The sequence below is a fragment of the Chinchilla lanigera genome, unplaced genomic scaffold, assembly GCF_000276665.1.
Source record: "Chinchilla lanigera isolate Chin_1 unplaced genomic scaffold, ChiLan1.0 scaffold00052, whole genome shotgun sequence".
Taxonomy (NCBI): Eukaryota; Metazoa; Chordata; class Mammalia; order Rodentia; family Chinchillidae; genus Chinchilla; species Chinchilla lanigera.
Window position 1 is genome coordinate 14,007,262 of NW_004955453.1, and position 18,774 is coordinate 14,026,035.

General features: G+C 57.0%; 1 protein-coding gene across 2 annotated transcripts in view; it reads right to left on the bottom strand.

The window, feature by feature from the left end:
• Speg (SPEG complex locus) overlaps nt 1–18,774 on the bottom strand; it is a gene marked incomplete in the record, with an annotated part of 54,639 nt that overhangs the window by 28,182 nt on the left and 7,683 nt on the right. Inside the window, 9 exon segments of one of the 2 annotated variants that reach the window (XM_013519790.1) lie at nt 525–613; nt 851–1,026; nt 9,613–9,795; nt 10,090–10,233; nt 11,987–13,287; nt 16,078–16,414; nt 16,496–16,585; nt 17,142–17,176; nt 17,960–18,002. In XM_013519790.1, the coding sequence (XP_013375244.1) occupies nt 525–613; nt 851–1,026; nt 9,613–9,795; nt 10,090–10,233; nt 11,987–13,287; nt 16,078–16,414; nt 16,496–16,585; nt 17,142–17,176; nt 17,960–18,002 (2,398 nt within the window). 2 annotated transcript variants of the gene reach the window in all.

Below are 18,774 nucleotides of genomic sequence, written 5' to 3' on the forward strand. Positions count from 1 at the left end.
CCAAAAGGGACATGAAAGAATTTACAGTGTTGAAAAAAAATCACAGTGGAAACCAGATAATCAATTAAAAATGAACCATGGAACCCAATCCAACAGCAAAACACACTGAGCAGTCAATGTTCCAGGCCCCCAGGATGAGCAAGGCACCACAGCTAAGACCCACATTTAACTCTGGGTTTCCAGGAGCTCAGAAACAAATTGTGATGATCAGGCCCAGCACAGCACTGGGCACAGAGTGGGCCTCAGAAGTCACCCTGCCATCAACTGTGGGGTAGGGTGAGGGGACTCCCGGCCACTCATCCCAGGTGGGTGAGTGTGAGAGCATTTACTACCAATCTCTCCCCAGAAAGGCCCTGAATGAGCCTTGAGCACCAGACCAGGGACAGGAGTGTAGAGGGGAGTGGTACCTGAGACAGGGCTGCCCCAGAAGTCCTCCAAGGCTCCACTCCACTCCAGCGAAGCCAGCTTATGGGCCCAGGCTGGGGTAAGGGTGCTGGTAGGAAGGTGAAGTGGCTGCTACTCACCAAGAGACCACAGGCTTGGGCTCTCCCTGCACACGGATGCTCATGATGACATCTTGGCCTTCTCTTACTGACTGGTCCATAAGTGAGACCTGAGGGGGACCCCAAAGCATCAGGGGTGACAGTCAGGGTACAGCACTGCCTCCTGAGATGGGGGATCAGGATAGAGGTCTCTTCCATACCAACCACTGAGGCTGGTTCTGGATAAGAAGGGTTAATGGGGTAAAGTTCCAGGTCTTGCTGGAGCCTAAGCATGGCCCTAAGAATAAGGGGGCACACAAAGGAATGGGGGCCTATAGGGGTCTGGACACCAGCCTCAGGGGTCTGACCTTGAAGGTGGGGGGCGCCTTGGAGCCAGTGTCAGAAGAATGGCGGTTCTGGCTGGGACTGAGCTTCATGGTGGGGGTTTGGGGCCAGGTCTCCCCAGGTTCCGGGAACTCCTCTGGGGGGCTCAGGTACTCCTCATCAGAGGTGATGGGGCTGCTGAAGGGGGATGTGGACCCACCTGGAGGAGAGACAGAGAGGATGCCAGGGGAGGGAGGGGCAGAGGCCAAGAGAGCAGGCTAGGATGTCCCCCCAGAGCCCAGAGTGAGTGGAGAGGGCTCCTGCAGGCCCTGGCTGACTTCACCTCCTAGGCTCTGCTCACTCGCTGTGTGACCTTGCCCAGGCGCTTCCTCTCCCTAGCCTCTGATTCCTCATCTGCCACAGCCACTGCCAACAGTCACCCTGCTCATCCTCCTGGGAGGGGACCTCACCAGGAACGGCCTGATGCAAAGGACTTGGCCAGCAAAGGGGTTTAAGGGGAACCTGGAATTCCACTGGTCAGGGCACCCACACTCCTGGCATGGACCAGGGGCCCAAAGTACCAATCACAGACTCCAAAAGCAGGAGGTGCTCATCTCCGACCCTATGGCAGCAGAGCCCAGACACCCATTTCTCAGGCGAGCTGGGTCTGGTATGCAGGAACACACACCTCTGATGAGCCCCATCCTGACCTTGATCCTGGGCCAGTGAGGCAGCACTGTCCAGCCTGCCCTGCCCCCTCTCCCTTCTCAGCTTCCTGCCATAGACACCCCAGGGGCTGACCTGCTGACCCAAGCCCCATAGCATGGACCCCAAAGTCTCAGGAGTAGGAAAGCAGAGCTAGAGTCACCCACAGAGAGGGCAGCCTGGAGAAGAAGAGGGGGGCACCAGAGTCTGCCTTGGGGGAGGGGAGTCCCCAGGGCCCTGACGCCCTCCCCTGCAACTGGCCAGGGGCCCAGCCTCACAGAGCTGGCTCCTATCCGACTGCCAAATACAGACATGAATCTGCCACAACCCCCTGGCCCCTCCTCCTGGTTCCCCCACCCAAAGCCCCCAGAAGAGTTGCACCCCAACTCACCCTGAGACTCTGTACACGGACCCCAGCCTGTACCTTCCTGAAGGCTCTGCCCTGGCACCAGGCCTTCCTGCTGCCTGTCCACTGCCCACCCTGCCTTGGCTCCCCCGGGAGCACGAGCCCAGCCTGCCCAGCCCCACTCACTCGCTGACCCAGAGGCCCGCACTGAGCTGGCCCTGGGGGAGGGGAAGGAGCTCAGGAGGGGAGGGGGTGGGGGTGGCCAGGGAAAGGCTGGGTGGCAGGCAGGCAGGCAGGCGGGCAGGCAGGCGGGCAGGCAGGCGCTGGGCTGGCTGGGAAGGTGGTGCCTGCTGAGACCACAGGCAGCCAGCAGGAGCAGAGGGGGAGTGAGGGAGGGGCAGAGCCCAGCCTGGCTGAATTTAGCTCATTCCCAAGCAGCGGCCTGCCTTTCCTCTCCTTATAGCTCTGACACTGACTAGAGCAGAGCCTCTCGGCGGAGCCTTGACTACGGGTCCTCTGGCCCCAGAGGAAGAGAAGAGCGGGCTGGCAGTGCACTATAGTATCCAAGACTCTTGCCTGACCCACCAGGCAGCCTACCAAAGGAGGTAAGGATGGCAAATGGCCCAACCTGTGCCTTGTCCTGACCAAACCACCAATATCCCATCCTGGGAAGGAACTGAACAGTCTCAAACACTAGAGCCAGGCCACAGCCTGCTTTATCTGGCGCTGCAAACCAGACCTACCAGGACCTTCAGCCTCCCGCCAGAGATGCCTTTCCAACCTCAGGGGGCCCAGAGCTCCACCTCTGCCAACTGAGTCTTGCCATAGCAGGTCTGGCCCAGCAGCCAGCCCAGGACATAAGCCTGTACTTAACCCAGCTCTGTGGGGCACCTGCTGGCAGTCTGCCATTCACCCATCAGCCCCACCTCGGCCAAAGATAAAGAAACCCAAGGGCTGCTTCACCCCCAGCAACCCCTCTTAACTGGCGCCCATTTGCATCTGGGCTGGGGAAGGGGTTGTTAAGCAGGGGTCACATGTCCTTCTCCTTCCTCCTACCCTCTCACCCCGCCCGGGGCCACATTCTCAAGCTATGACCTGTGTTTCCCAGCACTGCCCAGGAAGGAGTGGCTGGGGCCAGGCAGAGGAGGGGCCCTCCATTTGGGCTGGCTGTCCTGAGGTTTGGGTGGGGAGGGAGTCAGGGCACTTGGTGCTGGAGGCTTGGCCCCCAACTGACTCTGAGACTGTCCCCATGGAGCAGGGACACCTACTCCAGGGTCACCTCCAAGCTGGACAGGCCTGAGGTGGCTCTGGAGCCCAGGATTGGCCAGCTTTGCAGGGGGCATCAGAGACCCCTGGTGGTGGCTGGGGGAACAGCACTCCAGAAGAGTCCAGTCACCCAGCAGCCCAAGTCCTCAAGCATTTGGGAGACAAGAACTGTCAACGCAGCCAGGCAGGAAACTGAGGCTTCACAGTGGCAGAACAAGGCCTCCTTGAGATAAGACTCTGCCAAACTCCCCAACTATGTGGTCGAGGAGATTGACGGATGATTCTAGGGCTCCACCAAGGCTCTGGTGCCACCTACTCATCACTGTCCCACTGTCAAAACCATTTTAATAGCCAGTCCCTAATATTCCAGCCCTGCTCCACCCACAAACCTGGTTCACACGATAGAAGAAACAGTCACACCACCCAGGAAGTGGGGAGCAGGTACTCTCAAACCTATACCATGGAAGAACTACCCCTTCGTACTCCCCCCGCCACTCCCATGAGGACTCTATTGGTCTTTTCAACGCTGCTCCCTGATCAAACCTGCTTAAGGAATGCACAGGCATTACAGAACCTATGAATCAGGAAACTGTCCCTCCCCAGGCCAACAAGCACATCCGATTGGTCCTGACATTCCAACTGTCTCCAGTGTCCCCTGCCATGTTCTCATCCTAGCGATAGCTGCAGCCACCTGCCAGTATGTAGTAGATAAAAGGCATCACACGAAGCCCTTCATATCAGGACTATCAGAATGATCCTTGAACCGCCCACATCAGGACCAGCTGGAAACTTCTTTGACGTGCCGATTCCTGAGCCTTACCTGGCCCACAGAATTAGACTTTCTGAAATTTTCAAAAGCACCCAGGTGATTCTTATGTACATGGAAACTTAGGGACCACTGGCAATTCTCAAGGAGGCCAACCATAAGAGATGGTTTCACCGAGTGCCACACCCTTGACCATTCGCCTTCAGAGCAGGGCTTTGGACTGAGGAGGTCTAACTCCACAGTTCATGTGCTTCCAAAATGCACCCACAGGCCTCACATCTTGAGCCAGGTCTCTTAGCTCCCTGGCAGTGGTTTTCAAACTTTACTGTGTCCTGGAGTCACCTGGAAGGCTGTCCTTAGCCCACAGACTGTCGGGACCCACCCTAGATTTGGAAATCCGGTAGGTTGGGGCTGGGGCTGATGGTCTGGATTTCTAACACACTCCATGGGGATGCTGAGGCTGCTATTCTGAGGGCCACACCTTGAAGACCACCGCTCCATGGTCTCTTCTGTCATCCTGAACTCTACTCTTGGGCATCAACTCATTACCCTTTGCAGCTGGGTGCCCCATCCAGACTCTACGTGTTACCCAGGTTCCTCCCAGAGCTTGGAGCTTCTGAGGCTCTTGGACCACACTACTGCCTCCCATCCACTCACTGTGGTACACACAGTCCCCACTGTCCATGAGGGCCTCCATGGTGGCAGCAGAGGCTAAAGAAAGAAAAAGGCAGACATGTCCCCAGCGGCCTTTGGCTGGTAGAGAAGACAAGCCAGATACACATGTGACTTTAGGAGCAAACACGCATGACTGGCAAGGTGGTGCAAGCGGGGCAGATAAGATGGTCACGGGGCACAGAGGGCTGGGGACAAGTTTTTGCTCAAGGAAATAGAGGGAACTAAGAGAAGAGGTGGTATTAGAATTAGAGTTTGGATGACGCGGGGGGGGGGGTAAAAAAAAAAAAGCAGTCCAGGCAGAAGAACCTTCGCAAACAGATGTTCAGAGATAAAAAACACATGTGCAGGGGGCCTACAGTTGAACAGATCCCAGTGGATGGTGACAGAGCCAGTGAAGAAGAAAGAAGCAGGCATCACAATGTCACAGCAGATGCCTCTTGCTGCCCTGGCCACTTTCAGGGCATCCTCAGGCTTCTGCTGGCCCCATGGATCCAGGAGACCGAGAGCAGCTGAAGGTGTGTGGCTTCTACCAAGAAGGCCAAGGGTGGCTCCCTGTGATTTTGGCAGAGGAGGAGGAGAAGGAGAAATGGCTACTGCAGTGATCCCACCGTGGAAGAGTGAGGAGAAAAGAGGGCACAGGCCACAAGGACATGGGGATTTCCACAGGATGCCGACAAGACTGTTTCCCCAGGACAAGGAGAGGGACTGTGCTGAGAATAGTTCAGGATTAAAATGTATGAAGCATCAGAGAGAATTTCACATGGTCAGCCTGGCCTAGCCAGGCAAGTGTTGAGATTTCCCACATGTGATTACACTGGGTTGCTCCAGGTTAGACGAAGTGTTTGTACCCACAGTATATTCAATTCCCATTCATGTGACAGGCTGTGAGTGAGAAGTTCCACTCCAGATAACATCCTTGGGGCATCTGTGCAAGGGGCACACCTGCTAGCGCAGCCAGAGCAGGGAAGGAGGGCTGAATCTGGCAGTGTGGACTATGCCACCCTGCCTTCTCAGGGTGGTCCCCCAGACCCTCATCAGGATGGACAACAGAGGCCATGTGCCATTCCAATGTTCCCTCCACTGGCAGCCACTGCCACTGCCAGGGAGAACCTGCAACTGTGCAGCAGGTGGCCTGGAACCCATAGCACGAGAAGAGGAGAGGGTGGCATGACTTTCTTCCTTTTCTTTTGTATTCATGATCCCCAATAAACAACCTCGTCTCTTTTGTGACAGGGTTGCTCATATCAGTGGGACCAGAATAAGTCCTGAAGCACCATATCCCTCAGCCCAAATGTCTGTGGGTGACTCACCCTTAGCCCGAGTCACACAATTCTCATTGAGTATTTAGCCCATGAGTCAGGATGATCCTCACTTTACAGACAAGAAAACCACGGCCAGCTAAAGGTGAAGGTCTCGGGTGGAGAACACTAGAATATTGGTCCCAAACACATGAGACCTGGGCCTGAGAGCAGGGTTGCAGGTAGCAGGATGGGATCCCCACATTACTTTCCTCCTGACAGCACATGCGGGGGCCCCCATACAGCCCACTGTGGAAGTGAGCAGAGTATGCACATGCCAGGCAGTTTGGGGAAATAAATGGACCACGGCCATGATAGACGCAGGGAGTCAAAAGAGGCAGCAGAAAAAGCCTTTAGTCTGTCCCACCCACAGAGGGCCTGGGCAGTCCCCTCCCCATGAGCTCAGGAGCACAAATGCATCTTAAACCCGAACCCCCTCAGAGTAGCTGGAAAGGGGAGAGTTCAGTGCAGTGCTTAGGAGTGTCTCTCTGGGAGACCTGGAGGTGGCACTTCAGGGTATGTCTCCAACCGGTGCCATGTTTCTAGAGCTTGGCATCCAACAGGGCAGGGCACTTGTCGCAGACACTATTAAAATGCACAGCAATTAAAATGAAATTAAATGAAATACTTGGCTCCTCAGTCACGCTGGCCATATTTAAAGTGCTCAAAAGCTACATGTGGTTGGTGGCAGGTAACACCGGACAGCACAGACACAGAATACTTTCATTAGCACGGTAAGACCTATGGGTCAACACTGCCCTACAACAATTTGCTAAAGTTTTCCCAGTCCCAGTCCCAGTTTCCTCATCTGAAATGGGGCATAATAACAGAATCTATCTCACAGGGCTGGCGTGTGTGATTACCCAGTCAACACTGGGCCTGGTACATAGAAAGCACTCTATTAATGCTAAGTAGCTGTGTTATTTTTACCCACTACTCACACTAAATGCTGTTTCTCGGGTGAGTTATTTCCATCACCCTAAATCCCTTATTGTTTATAGCATTCCCAGGCAGACACAAATGCTCAATAAGGGCTACCGGCCTGGTGCTAGCGGTGTCACAGTACTCTTCACACTTTAGCCTTCCCAGGTGTAAAATGGGAATGTCACCACCTGTCACCTGCAGCGTGAGGCAGGTCAAAGAAAGAGATGTGAAAGGGTTTAGGAAAATTATATGGCACTCTAAAAACAGAAGAAACTGTTCAGAGATGGAACACTGGCCACAGGTGCGAATTCAATAGACGCCTATGTGATGTATTTGGCAGTAGCCAAGAAAAAAGGCTCCACTTGGGTTAAGCACACTTTTCACAGTCCCAAGCTAGGGATCCCAACCCATGCCTCTCCCCCTTTGAAAGAGTTATTCGGGGGGAGGAAAGATTTAGGGCTGGGGGTGGCTGCTGGAGCCAAAGAACACCTGGCCCTGACTGCACACACCTGCCCCCAAACCAAGGGTTGTATTCTGTAGTTACCCATTTCCTAGTTACCATGGTACCCAACCAGGAACAGATCTGTGGGCTCTCAAAAGCAGCCCTGTTGGGGTGGGCATCCCAGGAGCACACTGGGCAGTCAGCCCTGGTTTCCATGGCACTAGGCACAGGGATGGGGAGACAGTGAGAGGGTGGTGGCTCTGCGCAAGCCACTTGCCACAAGACACTGCCCATTCCCTCCCTATACCTGTACCCTAGGCCCCCATAGCCACACTGCTGGACACCCTCCCCACTTCCACTCCTTACTCCCTACAGACTCCAGGCCTGGAACTCCCTGCTTTGCCAAAGTCTGTGCTACCACTGGTTCCGCCCACTCCAGCTGCTCTCTGGGTCCACTGGCCCCCATCCAGCCACCCTGGACCAAACAGTGCCTTGTAGGGTAAGAAAGTCAGATTGCTCCACGACGACCAGCACTGAGTCTGGACCCGTGTGCCAGCCTCTTGGGTCCTGGGGCCCTGGAGTCAGCCTGACTTACAGGGGCTGCTGCAATGCCTGAGGCAATCAACTAATGTGATGAAGGCTTTCTGGCTCTCCAGGGCAAAAGAAGCACAGTGATGCTGGAGGACCCAAGGACACAGGGCTAGAAAACAGTGAGCTTTGAAAAGGCAGGGATGAAGTCCTCACAGCACAGTCTGAAGCAAGGAGCAGGGAAGGCACTTCCCAGATCCTCCTGGAAAGCTGAGCCATGTGCACATCACCCCTGAACGCTAACAACTAACATTTGTCTACAGCTTTACAGTTCATAAAGCTCATTTGCATATTCACTTTCATCTGTGAGGCTGGTATAATTATCTCTGGTTTACAAATGAGGAAACTGAAGCTCAGAGAAGTTCAATGTGGCAAACAGAACTCCCAGTCAAGTGCTGACAGCTGCCGTGCCCCGAGCTGCCTTCCCAACCTTAAAAGGCTCCCAAATGGCCCTGAGCCAGTATTGGGACACCCCTCACCCGCCTCTCACCAAATCCCAGCCCCAGCCAGGTATTGATTGGTATCCTAGAGCCAGGCCTTGACCCCTGAGGGGAGCTGGGAGCTGAGTCAGAGGCCAGATCCCAGAGGTGATGGAAGGACGGAAGCGTGTAGTGGGGGCTGGCATGATTCAGCGAGGCTGGAGGGGTGAAAGGGAGAAAGGCTCAAACATAGCTCCTGAGAGGGATGAGGAAGCAAAGGGAGAGGAAGACCTGCGGCTCCACGAAGCTCTGTGGTGCAACAAAGGAGCTGATGGAGCACAGGGGCTGAGATCACACCCCACTGAAACATCTCTGCACAGCCACGGTGCTAAGGTCCTGGGACCATGCACACAGGCTCTGTCATTTTGTCTCTTGCAGCAAGAAAGGCACAGAACAGCGTGTGCTGTTCCCCCTCCTGGCATGTCCTGTCCCTCCCCCTGCATTCTAAGTCCCAGCCTCCCTGAGGTCTCCCAGAACACTAACCCGAAGCTCAACTGTTCTCCCACTACATGCATCTGTCCTGTGTTGTCCTCAAGCTAGGTCTGGACACCCTGGTAACTGCCTTGAGATGTGGGTCGGTGCATTTTCCTTCTACAGTGCTCTCTACCCATCTTCCCCCGTCACTGCCCCGCTGTCCAGGGCCAGGAGGGTGTCAGGCCCAGCACCTGAATGAGCAGAACTAACCATGCACACTGACAGCAGTCCAACCCTGCCTGAGCCAGAGAGAAACTGGGCTGCAACCCAAAGGAAGCTGTCCGACACCAAGTGAGGTTTCACAAAAATAGAAAACAAGGCAGGCTCAGCACCACCATCTCCAGAAGGTGCTCTCAGCTGCACCTCCTCAGGGCTTGGGGTTCAAGAGAAGGAGTGGAGTGGCACTTGAAAGCCACTCTTTTTATTGGAGCTGGCCTGTCCTAGGAAGAAAATGCCTTCAAAAGGCTCCTGGTAGCTCTCCAGCCCTTTGAGCTGACAGCTTCTTTTTCTCAGAGACTCAGAGATAATTTGCCTTCCCCACAGACCCAGTTCAGGGAATTGCCATAGGAAGATGGCATTTGGAGGCTGTCTAAAAGACAAATTTCACTGACTGTGAATTGGCCAGCCCAGTGTGTGCCTTAGGAATGTGGCGTGCCCAGAGGATAGGACCGTTAAAAATGCTTTCTCCCACGGGGAGTGACACCCGAGAAAGGATTATGCGTGCTGTCTGAGAAACCAAGCTCTCAGCTTTAAGTGGGAAGGGACCCTGGGCCATGGCCTCAGAACCACGGGGAAGGGTCACAGCTCACCCCTACCCAGCCCTGGGCTCGACGGGCTCCCTACCAGGTCTCACGGCCAGTGAGGCGGCACAGCTGGCCTGGCCCAGCTCGTTGGTGGCGGTGGCCATATAGCTTCCTGCGTCAGCTGCCTGGGCCTCCCTGAGCAGTAGGGTGTGCCGCTCGCCCTCAGCACGGAGGAGAAGTCGGCCCTCACTGCGCAGCAGTGACCCATCCTTGTGCCAGGACACTGTGAGGAAGTAGCAGGAATCAGCTCACCATGGTCCACAGGGGCTTGCTGGGGACCTCTCACCCAGCCCTCCTAGGGAGCCCAAACCACTCCTCTCCTCACCCAGGAAATGCTGAGAAATTTTCCCTCCCCTCTGGTAGGTGGGGGCAGGGTCCTGGGCAATACTCCTAAACAACAGGAAGTCAAGGCAGCCTCCCACGGAGTAGAAGACTCCCCACCCAGGGAGCCTCCCCCTCCATGTCCCACATGCCCCCACCTCAGCCCTTCCCCGCTCCTGCCCTGCTGCTTGCTCACCTTCGGGTGGGGGGTTGGCAGTGATAATGCACTTAAGCAGCACATCGGCCCCTGGTGCCACCACCATGTTCTGCAGGGGGATCTCAAACACCGGGGCCTCCAGGGGCTCTTCTCCAGCGGACACATAGGAGTCATCTGAGGACTCTGCCAGACACAGGGGTGATAGTTAAGTGACTCCATCCCTGTGGGGATGCCTGGGGGGCGGTGCTGACCACCCCACATCCTAGAAAGTCAAGCCCCAGAGATGGGCTTCTGTAAGGCTGAGCTGGGGTAGCAAATAGTGTCTCTCCTGCATGTCCTGAGACAAGAAAGAGAAAGCCAGAAGGAAGACTGTCAATCTGGACAGAGCAGCGGAGACCCCACTTCATCCAGAATTAGTGTTGGTTTCTGGAGGAAGGTAGGGACATGCTGTGGGTGTCTTCGCATGAATCAGTCATCACTTGTGGCACCACAGGCTCTATGCAAAGCACTTGGAGGGTCACAAGTCTGTGTAAGTTTCCAATAGAGGACCAGCTAAGAGTAACCAAGACCTAAGAGGTAACACTAGTTGTACAGGGCAACAGGTGGAGAATTGCCAAATTTGTGAGGCCAGCAGATTCCAAAGAAGGAGTAGCAGGAGAGGGCTACAAAAACCAGCCTTGAGTCTGTCCCTTCACCAGACAATAACACTGCACTTACTGCACACAGAGCATTGAGGGGTATCCAGGATGTGACAGGAAATACAATGTGATCTCTGCTTATAGAGAGCTCATACAAAAAGACAATAACACCCCACTGTCCTGATTCTCTTTGGGTATTTTCCAACCCTAACAATCTCTAAGCTAGATAAAGGATAATGCAGACAGCCAAAAGGGCAGTGAAGATCCCAATTCTGCTGATTTGTAGCTACACATCACCTGGGGCAAATGAGATAATATTTCTGAGCCTTGGTTGTGTTATCTGGAAGATGGAGGGATAACACCCAATGCTTTGCAGAGCTCACATGCAGGGTGAAATGAGATGGCATCCCTATGGGCCTAGTGACACAATGTCTGAGACACGGTGGGTATACAGTAATGGTGATTAGTAGGATGATGGATGGGAGCCTAATCATCCCTAAAGGCTTTAAGATGGTAGTACTTAAATGCAAAATAATTTTGATGTAGAAAAAAATACCATGTAGGAAATGCAATGAGAGATACTGGCAGGGTCTCCCAGGCACAGTGGGGAGAGGTATTAGCAGGCAGCAGAAGCTAGTCAAGGATGGCTTCCTCTGCCTTTCCAGGAATGGGCCCAAGTTGCTGTTCAGGATGTGTGGGTTTGGGGCAGCAGCATTCTCCAGTCTGTGATGTTACTTATCACCTCTGAGAAGGCACACATAGGCTGCCATGTGTAAGGGCCACCGACACCTCAGAGATGCAGGATGTGAGGGCATGGAGAGAGAAGGCTGGCAGGGGAGGAGGCTGGGTCAGACCTCGGTGGCTACAGATGGATCAGGGGATGGTGCTGGGAAGGGAAGGGTTAGCCTGTGATAGCTCTGCTCTCTTCCCCAAAGTGGGATGGGGGTACTTAGGTTCCCACCAGTACCTCCTCCCATTGATGATCTGTGACATAGCAGGATCACTGGACCTTAGGGGACCTATAGCAGGCATCTGGGCACCAGGCTTGCTTACTCCCCAGCTCCACTCGGCCTCCATTCAAACACATTCACACTCCATCTCACTCGTGGCAGGTTTTGGCACAAGGACCTTCAGAGTCCTCCATCCAACTGGAGCCTGTGTCAGTGCCAACCGCATGCACCCTCACAGGCAGCCTCGCTGCCCCGTGGCAGGCTCTTGTTCCTGCAAGCAGTCCTAACTTCCCCGAAGTCCCTGTCACAGAGGTCCGGGCACATTTTCGGGCCCCACAGCTGCCTTACCGAGCTCAGGTGAGGTAGGCCGGACCCGGCGACCTTTGCCCTGTCTGCGGGCCCCTCTGCGGTCCCAGGGCCCCCAGGGACCATCCTCCTCTGGCCCTCTGCGCTGCCTCTTCTCGGCTTCAGGCCCCGCCCTGTTCTTCTCCAAGGTTTGGGGCACAGCAGCGCCCTCCAGGCCTGGCGTGGCCCAGGGAAGGAAGCGCACGGCCTGCGCTGGGGGCTCCCGCTTCCGACCTGAAGGGCCTTTTGTCCTGGCCTCAGGAAGTTCAGCGGTAGGGGGCGGCACCGGGCTCCTGCACTCCTGGATGGCCCTGCCCCGTGTCAGTGGGAACTGATCCCGCCGCCTAACCTCCTGCTGCGGGCCTTCCCCCGGCTCCGTCCTGCTCACCGGCCCACGGCTCCGGGGCCTCCCAGGCTCGTCCCCGGACCTGCTCTCAATGCTTGAAGGGGGTGACTGGGCGGCGGCAGGGCTCACAGCCCGAGCGGTCTTGGGGGTGGAGGGCCGGGAGAAGAGCGGGGGCTCGCCGGGCTCTCGCGGGGATGGGGCGCGTTGCAGCGTGGCGCGCAAAGACTCGTGTGAGCGCACCAGCTCCTCCCGCGACGCGGAGCGGCGGATGCGACCCAGCTCCTGGGCGAAGCGCAGCTCTAGGTCGGAGGCTGGGCTGCGCTGGCGCGTGCGCTCGTCCAAGGAGGCCGCCTTTTGCTGGAACAGGCGGCGCCGCTCGGCCACGCTGCCCCGCGGGGCTCGCAGCTCCTCCTGCGATGCCCCGGGCGTGCCCCACGCGTCGCTCTCGGACTTGGGCTGATCCAGAGAGCGGGCCTTGCGCAGAGGCACCCAGGGCCTCAGGGGTGCCGGCGGCGAGTCGCTGCGCTCCAGGCTGCGCCGTCGCTCCTCGAAGAACTGCAGCTTGTCCAGGATGCGGGAGCCGGCGCGCACCAGCCTGGGGGAGCGGCCCAGCGCAGACTGGCGGCCAGAGGCCTCACTCAGTGGCGTCTGGGGCCGGGACTCCGCCGTGCCCGCCAGCGAGGGCCCCGACGATTTGGACTTTTTCCCTCTTTTCTCTTCTGCGGTGGCGTCCTCTGGTAGTGCAAGCTCCTGGGTGCGCCGGTGGGGCGATGTGGGGGTGGTCGGGGGCTGAGCGCTGGGTCCCGGAGAAGCCCGCCTACCCACCCGAGGGGAGGGTGGGGGAAGCAGTGCGGACTTGGAGGGAGGTGGAAGGGCCGGGCGAGGACGTGGGGCTTCACTGGCCGGCTGAGGCTGAAGGTCAGGCTCCTCCCTGTGCAATCCACTTTGGGGCACGCTGCTGCAGAACCAAGACCAAGAGGGGTGGAGGATTCAGGGGGCCTCCCTCCTAGACCTTCAGTTTGTGAGAGGGATAGGGCAGTGGGGCATGCTGGACAGGCTTGGGGTTGACATGGGCCAAACTCTCCTGCCCCCCACCCCCACGAGGAGGGCACAGCCAGAGCAGGTGCTAGGGAGGGGCCAGCGGCTCATGCACCAGAAGCCCAGGCTAGTGGCTGGGTCCAGGTACAGACTCAGCCCTAGGGGCTCCCCCCAGCCCCAGAAGCTGGGAAACAGCAGGAACAGAACTGAGCATGAGGGAAAGAAAAGAATGAGGCTTAGGAGTCAAGATGAATGGTGAAGGGAGATAGGAGGGCTGGATGGGGAGGAACCCTCTCAAGAAGGCAGCCTCCCACCCATTCCTGTCCCCAGCTGGCCCCACAGCCCTGCCCAACCTCAGTAAGACACATCCCCTTCATAGTGGCCTCTGAAGACACCAACTGCCTCTTGGCCCAGGCACGAGCCTTCAAGAAGCAGTACCCTATCCCCGAGATGACTTAGCTCCTACACAGCCCTGAACCCATCCCTGTCACCGCCACCAGTGCTGGTAGGACAGCAAGTGGGAATCGGGGTCCCTGGGAATGGGATAACCAAGCTCCCATTCCTTCTGCTCAGTCTGCCTAAAGTACAGGCCTTTGTCTTTGTCTTGCCCCTCAAAAAGGTATCTTGAGTCCTTGGAAATCCTGAGAGCACATAAGTCCCCTCCGAGGGATATGTTTAGAAATAACTCAGCTCAGAAATAACTATCAAGTGGGCCTGAACAGGGGGTGTGGGAGATGAGGAGGCGGGGAAGAGCCTGTCAGCCCTGAGTACACCCTCACCTTACAGAGGACTCATGCCGAGGGCTAGGCCTCAGTTTCCCCCACTGAGGCCCTTGGGGGAGGCGCATTAAATGTAAAGATTGGCAAGAAAAGGAAACAGAGCTATTATACCCCACACATTAGAGAGAACTTAAAAATGTAGAAATGGCTCAATGAATACTTACTGTGCGCCAGGCATATACTAAGTGCTTCAAATGCATTGAGTCATTTCATCCTCCCAGCAGTCCCCTGAGATAGGAACTGATATCACCCCTATTTCCACAAGAAGAAACAGAGGCTTCAAGAGGTTAAGTGCCCCCTTTGAAGGCAGTTGACTAAGTGCCATAACTAGGAGGTGGTTGGTTAGCGCTAGGATTGAAACCCAGGTAATCTGACTTCTGAGCCCTTGTTCCCTTTCAATTGTCTGGGTCTCTCAGAGAATTTGCTATTTCTCCTCCCTTTGCTATTTCTCCTCCCTTGGCCCATGTCAAGGGAGGAGAAATAGCAAAGTACCAGGCGGTTGTAGAAGTTCTAGGGTGCCTGAGTATAAGGATATTTTATCCTACCCAGGTCCGCTGCCCACACTGCAGACCCACCTCTGGCTGGGGGAAGGGAAGAAAGGCAATTCTTAGCCCCACCCCACCCCCCAAGGGAGAAAAGCCTCAGGCATCCCCCTGCAGGGAGGCAGAGTATACTAGGGGGTGGGTAGCAACAGAGTCCTAGAGGAATGGCTTCTGAGAACTTGGCAAAGCCTAGAGAGAAATTGGGGACATCAGAGGAGGCCTCTTGCCGGCAGCTCCAAGAGCTCCAGACATCACTAAGGAAATGGGTTCCTCCTAAGTTGCCATAGCAACTCCAGGCTCCAGCTAGGGCCTGAGGAAGAAAGGCAGGAAAGGAGAGGCGAGTCCAGGGCACAGGAAAGCCTGGTAATGCCAATGAAATAAGCCAAGGGAGCTGCGGGGGGGAGGGGGGGTCCAATTGGACCCAGACCCCTCCCCTGCCCACCACTGACCACTCTAACAACCCTCAAAACAGCCTCCCCACCAGACCCTTTCTTTCTTCTCCATGATGGTACCTCCCCCACACTCATACCCATCACAAATCAGGCCCCCTGTAGCTCCCCAAATGCCCCCATTACCTCTACCATCAGCCACTCTCCTCTTCCGCTCTAGCATTTCCCCGTGTCTGCCAGCCCCCAACTATCCAAAAATGGCTCCAATGCCTCACTCCAACACCTCCGGTCCTCACCACCCGCTTGCAGGACAACCTTGGACCCCACCCTCAGGTATTTCCCAGGAGATGTCACTTGCCCCCTGCCGGTGTCACTGCAGGCCCTCCACCTCCACCCAGCCCTGTCTCTAGTCCTTCCCTCCCCCAGCCCCAATTCCCCTCAGCCCCACCCTTCTCTTCCACAGGCCCCTGGTCCCATCCGCCCCTGACCACCTCGCTCTCTTCTGTCTCCTGGCTGCTCGCTTGCTCCCCTGTTCTCTCCTGCTCTCCTGGGAGCTGCCGTGTGGAAAGGCTCTGTTCCTCCCAGAAAAAGGCCCACATGGGAACAGGAATGTGCAGAGAGATGAAAAGGCAGCAGCTGCTGAGACAGCAGGCACGGAGGGGGCCCCGGGGAGGGGGGAGATTCTGGGGACAACTGGAGCCTGAATGGGTGAGGCAGGAGAGGGCCCGTGGCAAACTGGAGCTCTTGGAGGAGATGAGGAAGGGACAGGGGGTCCCCAAGACTGTGGAGATGGTACAGTGAGCCAGCACAGGTGGGAGCAGGACGTGGGTGGTGATGGCAGAGAAGGAGGGAGCGGCGTGGGAAGAGTGTGCGGTGGGGGTGCGAAGTGCACAAGATGGATGGGGCGGGGCGGATGGTGGTGACTGATGGGGCAGTGATGGGCAGTGCAGGACAACACAGTGAATGGGACAGGGCAGGCCCAGGTGAGACTGTTACTTACACGTGGATTGAGAGCGCCCGTCCTCTGTACAGACTGAACGCGCTGCCGTACAGGTCACTGGCCACCGAAAGGCTATCCTCTGACCCCCAGCTTGCGCCCACCAGATTAGCTCGCGATGCCCGCACCAGCGGCTCCACCCCCAGGTGCCGTGGCCCGGCCCCGGTTGCCTGTGCTTGCCTTGGGCTGCCTGGGAGACGGCGGGTGCCACTCCCACTGCCCTCTTCCTGCTCCAGGACCGTCTGCCCGCTGCCCCACCAGCTCACTTGCTCCTCTGAAGTGCCTGTCACGGAGGTCGGGGGTGTGTCCAGGGAGGTGCCCACCAGGGTGTCAGAGCCCCCTAGAGAAAGGGGCACAGTGAGTGGAGACAACTGTCAGAAGAAGCCCCCCTGCCTGCTACTAGAGCACTGAGAGAGCTCACCTGTGGGGGTGCTGAAGGCCCCGTCATCACGAAGCTCCAGGCGCTGGGTCTCCTGCACATCACTGATGTCATCCTCAGCCAGCTCCGAGTCTGGAGAAGAAGGGGTCTGTGTGGGCAGGGCCCTCCTCCCTCTGCCTCCAACTCTTCCCTGCTGCCTGCTGCCTCCCCCACAGCAGGCTCCATCTTACCACAAGTAGGATGCCAGGACCCCATCTCCTCCCCTCTTTTGCTCCTGACATCCCCTGGGGGCTGCTCAGGGTTGCCCCTCCCCTGCCAATACCTTGGCTCCATCTTTGGGCCCCTGGCTACTTGCTCTTGCCTCCGTGAGGTCCTCAAAACTGCTCTCCTCCTGTCCCCATCCACCTAATTGCACCCCATCCCCTCCCCCTCCTCTCCCTGCATGAAAGTCCCTCTGCAGCACCCAAATTCACAAGGTCCTAGGCTGTAAAGTCTGGTTTCCAGTGCCCCAGGGGAGTCACCTTAGAGTCGGATTGTCAGGGTACTTGACCAACCGCAGGGCCAGCCTGTCCTGCACCCCAAACCAGCTGGAAGGCATCAGGGTGCAGCTGAGGTGGGGTGAGGAGAGGTTGGGCTGAGCAGGGAAGGAGGGGTGGGTGGGGGACAAGGGCAGGAGCCAGCTTCCTACCGTAACTTTGCTTTCTGCAGGAGCGGAAAACTTCGCTTCCATAGGAGCAGCAGGAGAGAGACGTGGACAGACAGTTATCAGAGTGTTTGTGGGGTGGGGCATGGAGGGTAGGCAGGACAGAGGGGCATGTGGGTTCCCGGTGTCCAGAGGTGCCCTGTGGGGATGGGTGGGGGTGTGCCCAGCACTGGGGAACCCACGTGCTTGAGCTGGTTATCCTGACTGTCCCAGAGGTTCTAGTACCCTGATGCTCCCACTGGCCACACACATACCCCTGCCTGGGCCTCCCTAATGTTAGTGGTCAGGCTCACCCTCTGTTATAGTGTTTGCTCTGGGATTTGACCTCTCCTTACAACTGAAGGCCCATCTGTCTGCATTTGCTGACAGGCACTTAAGAACCCTCTCTTCCACTGCTGAGTGGTCCTCAAAAATGCCCACTTGTTACGTTAGGAACCACGATTCCTTGACATATTTTCACCTTTCTCAGAGTCTATCAAATTCTGTGCCTCAGTTTCCCTGTGGATGCCATGACAAGCAGGAGCCATTTGCCAGTGGCCAGAGTGTGGCAATGAGCTCCTACTTACTTGGCCCCAAAGATGGAGAACAGGAGCCTAGGCCCCCCACGGGGTGTGCTAGTGAGCCCCTCCCTACTGCTAAGCCCTCTCAGCTGTAGTGCACAGGGGCCCTTGTTGGGTGGGGGTCTAGGTGAGTGGGTGGGTCCCAGATCTCATGGGCTTTCTTCAGGGTCTTGACACCTCATGAAGGGACAGGGACTGGGAGGCGGAGTGGGCATGGGCTATAGCAGCCCACAGTCCACGCACCATGGGTAAGTCGGCCAAAGGCCCGGCGGGAATGGCCGGTTTTCTGAAAGAGAAAAGCCAGAATGAGTTGTTGGGGGGAGGCTTGCTCCTGGACCCCTGTAGCTCCCATCCCAACCTGCTGTATTAAGCAGAAACTCATACTGGGGACCAGTGTGCGTGTGAGGGGTAGGGAATGGAGGGGGCACGGGCACCTAAAGCCACGGGCTTGCACTATAGGGAATGCCCAGCTGGCTCTGGGGAGATGCAAGGAGGAAGGCGAGAGGGCAGGAGGCTGCGGGTTCATCGCTGCGACTCCCTGCTAGATAGAGGCTCACAGCCTGGGCCGGAACAGCATCCCCAGAGACAGAGGAAGAAACAAGGTAGTCAGGATGACTGAGGAGAAGATGGAGGGGGTGCGCTTGAGTGACTGGGAGTGGGAAGGCAGAGGACACCTATTCCTGCTGGGGAGAAAGGGCAGATACCTGAGACTGGTGTCAAGCAGGCAGGGAAGGGTGATGGGGGACGAAGGTAAGATCCCCTAAATGGCCAGAGCCTCGCGAAGGCAGGCAGGAGGCCCGGGTAGCGGAGGGCAGGGCAGAGCTTGGGAAAATTTATTGAGCTCAGCGCGGATCCCTGTGCGTTGCTTTCAGGAGCACCAGAAGATGGAAGGCTCCAGGGTGGGGGGCTGGGGAAAGCGGGCCCGAGGGGCTGGGGTGGGACAGAGGCGCGATTGAACAAGATGGCAAAGAAGGAAGGGGGCCCTGCGCAAGGCTGCAGCGGGGCCGCTCCGGGGGTCGCGGGGATTGGGGACAGCCGCAGGGGGCCCTGCCGTTCAG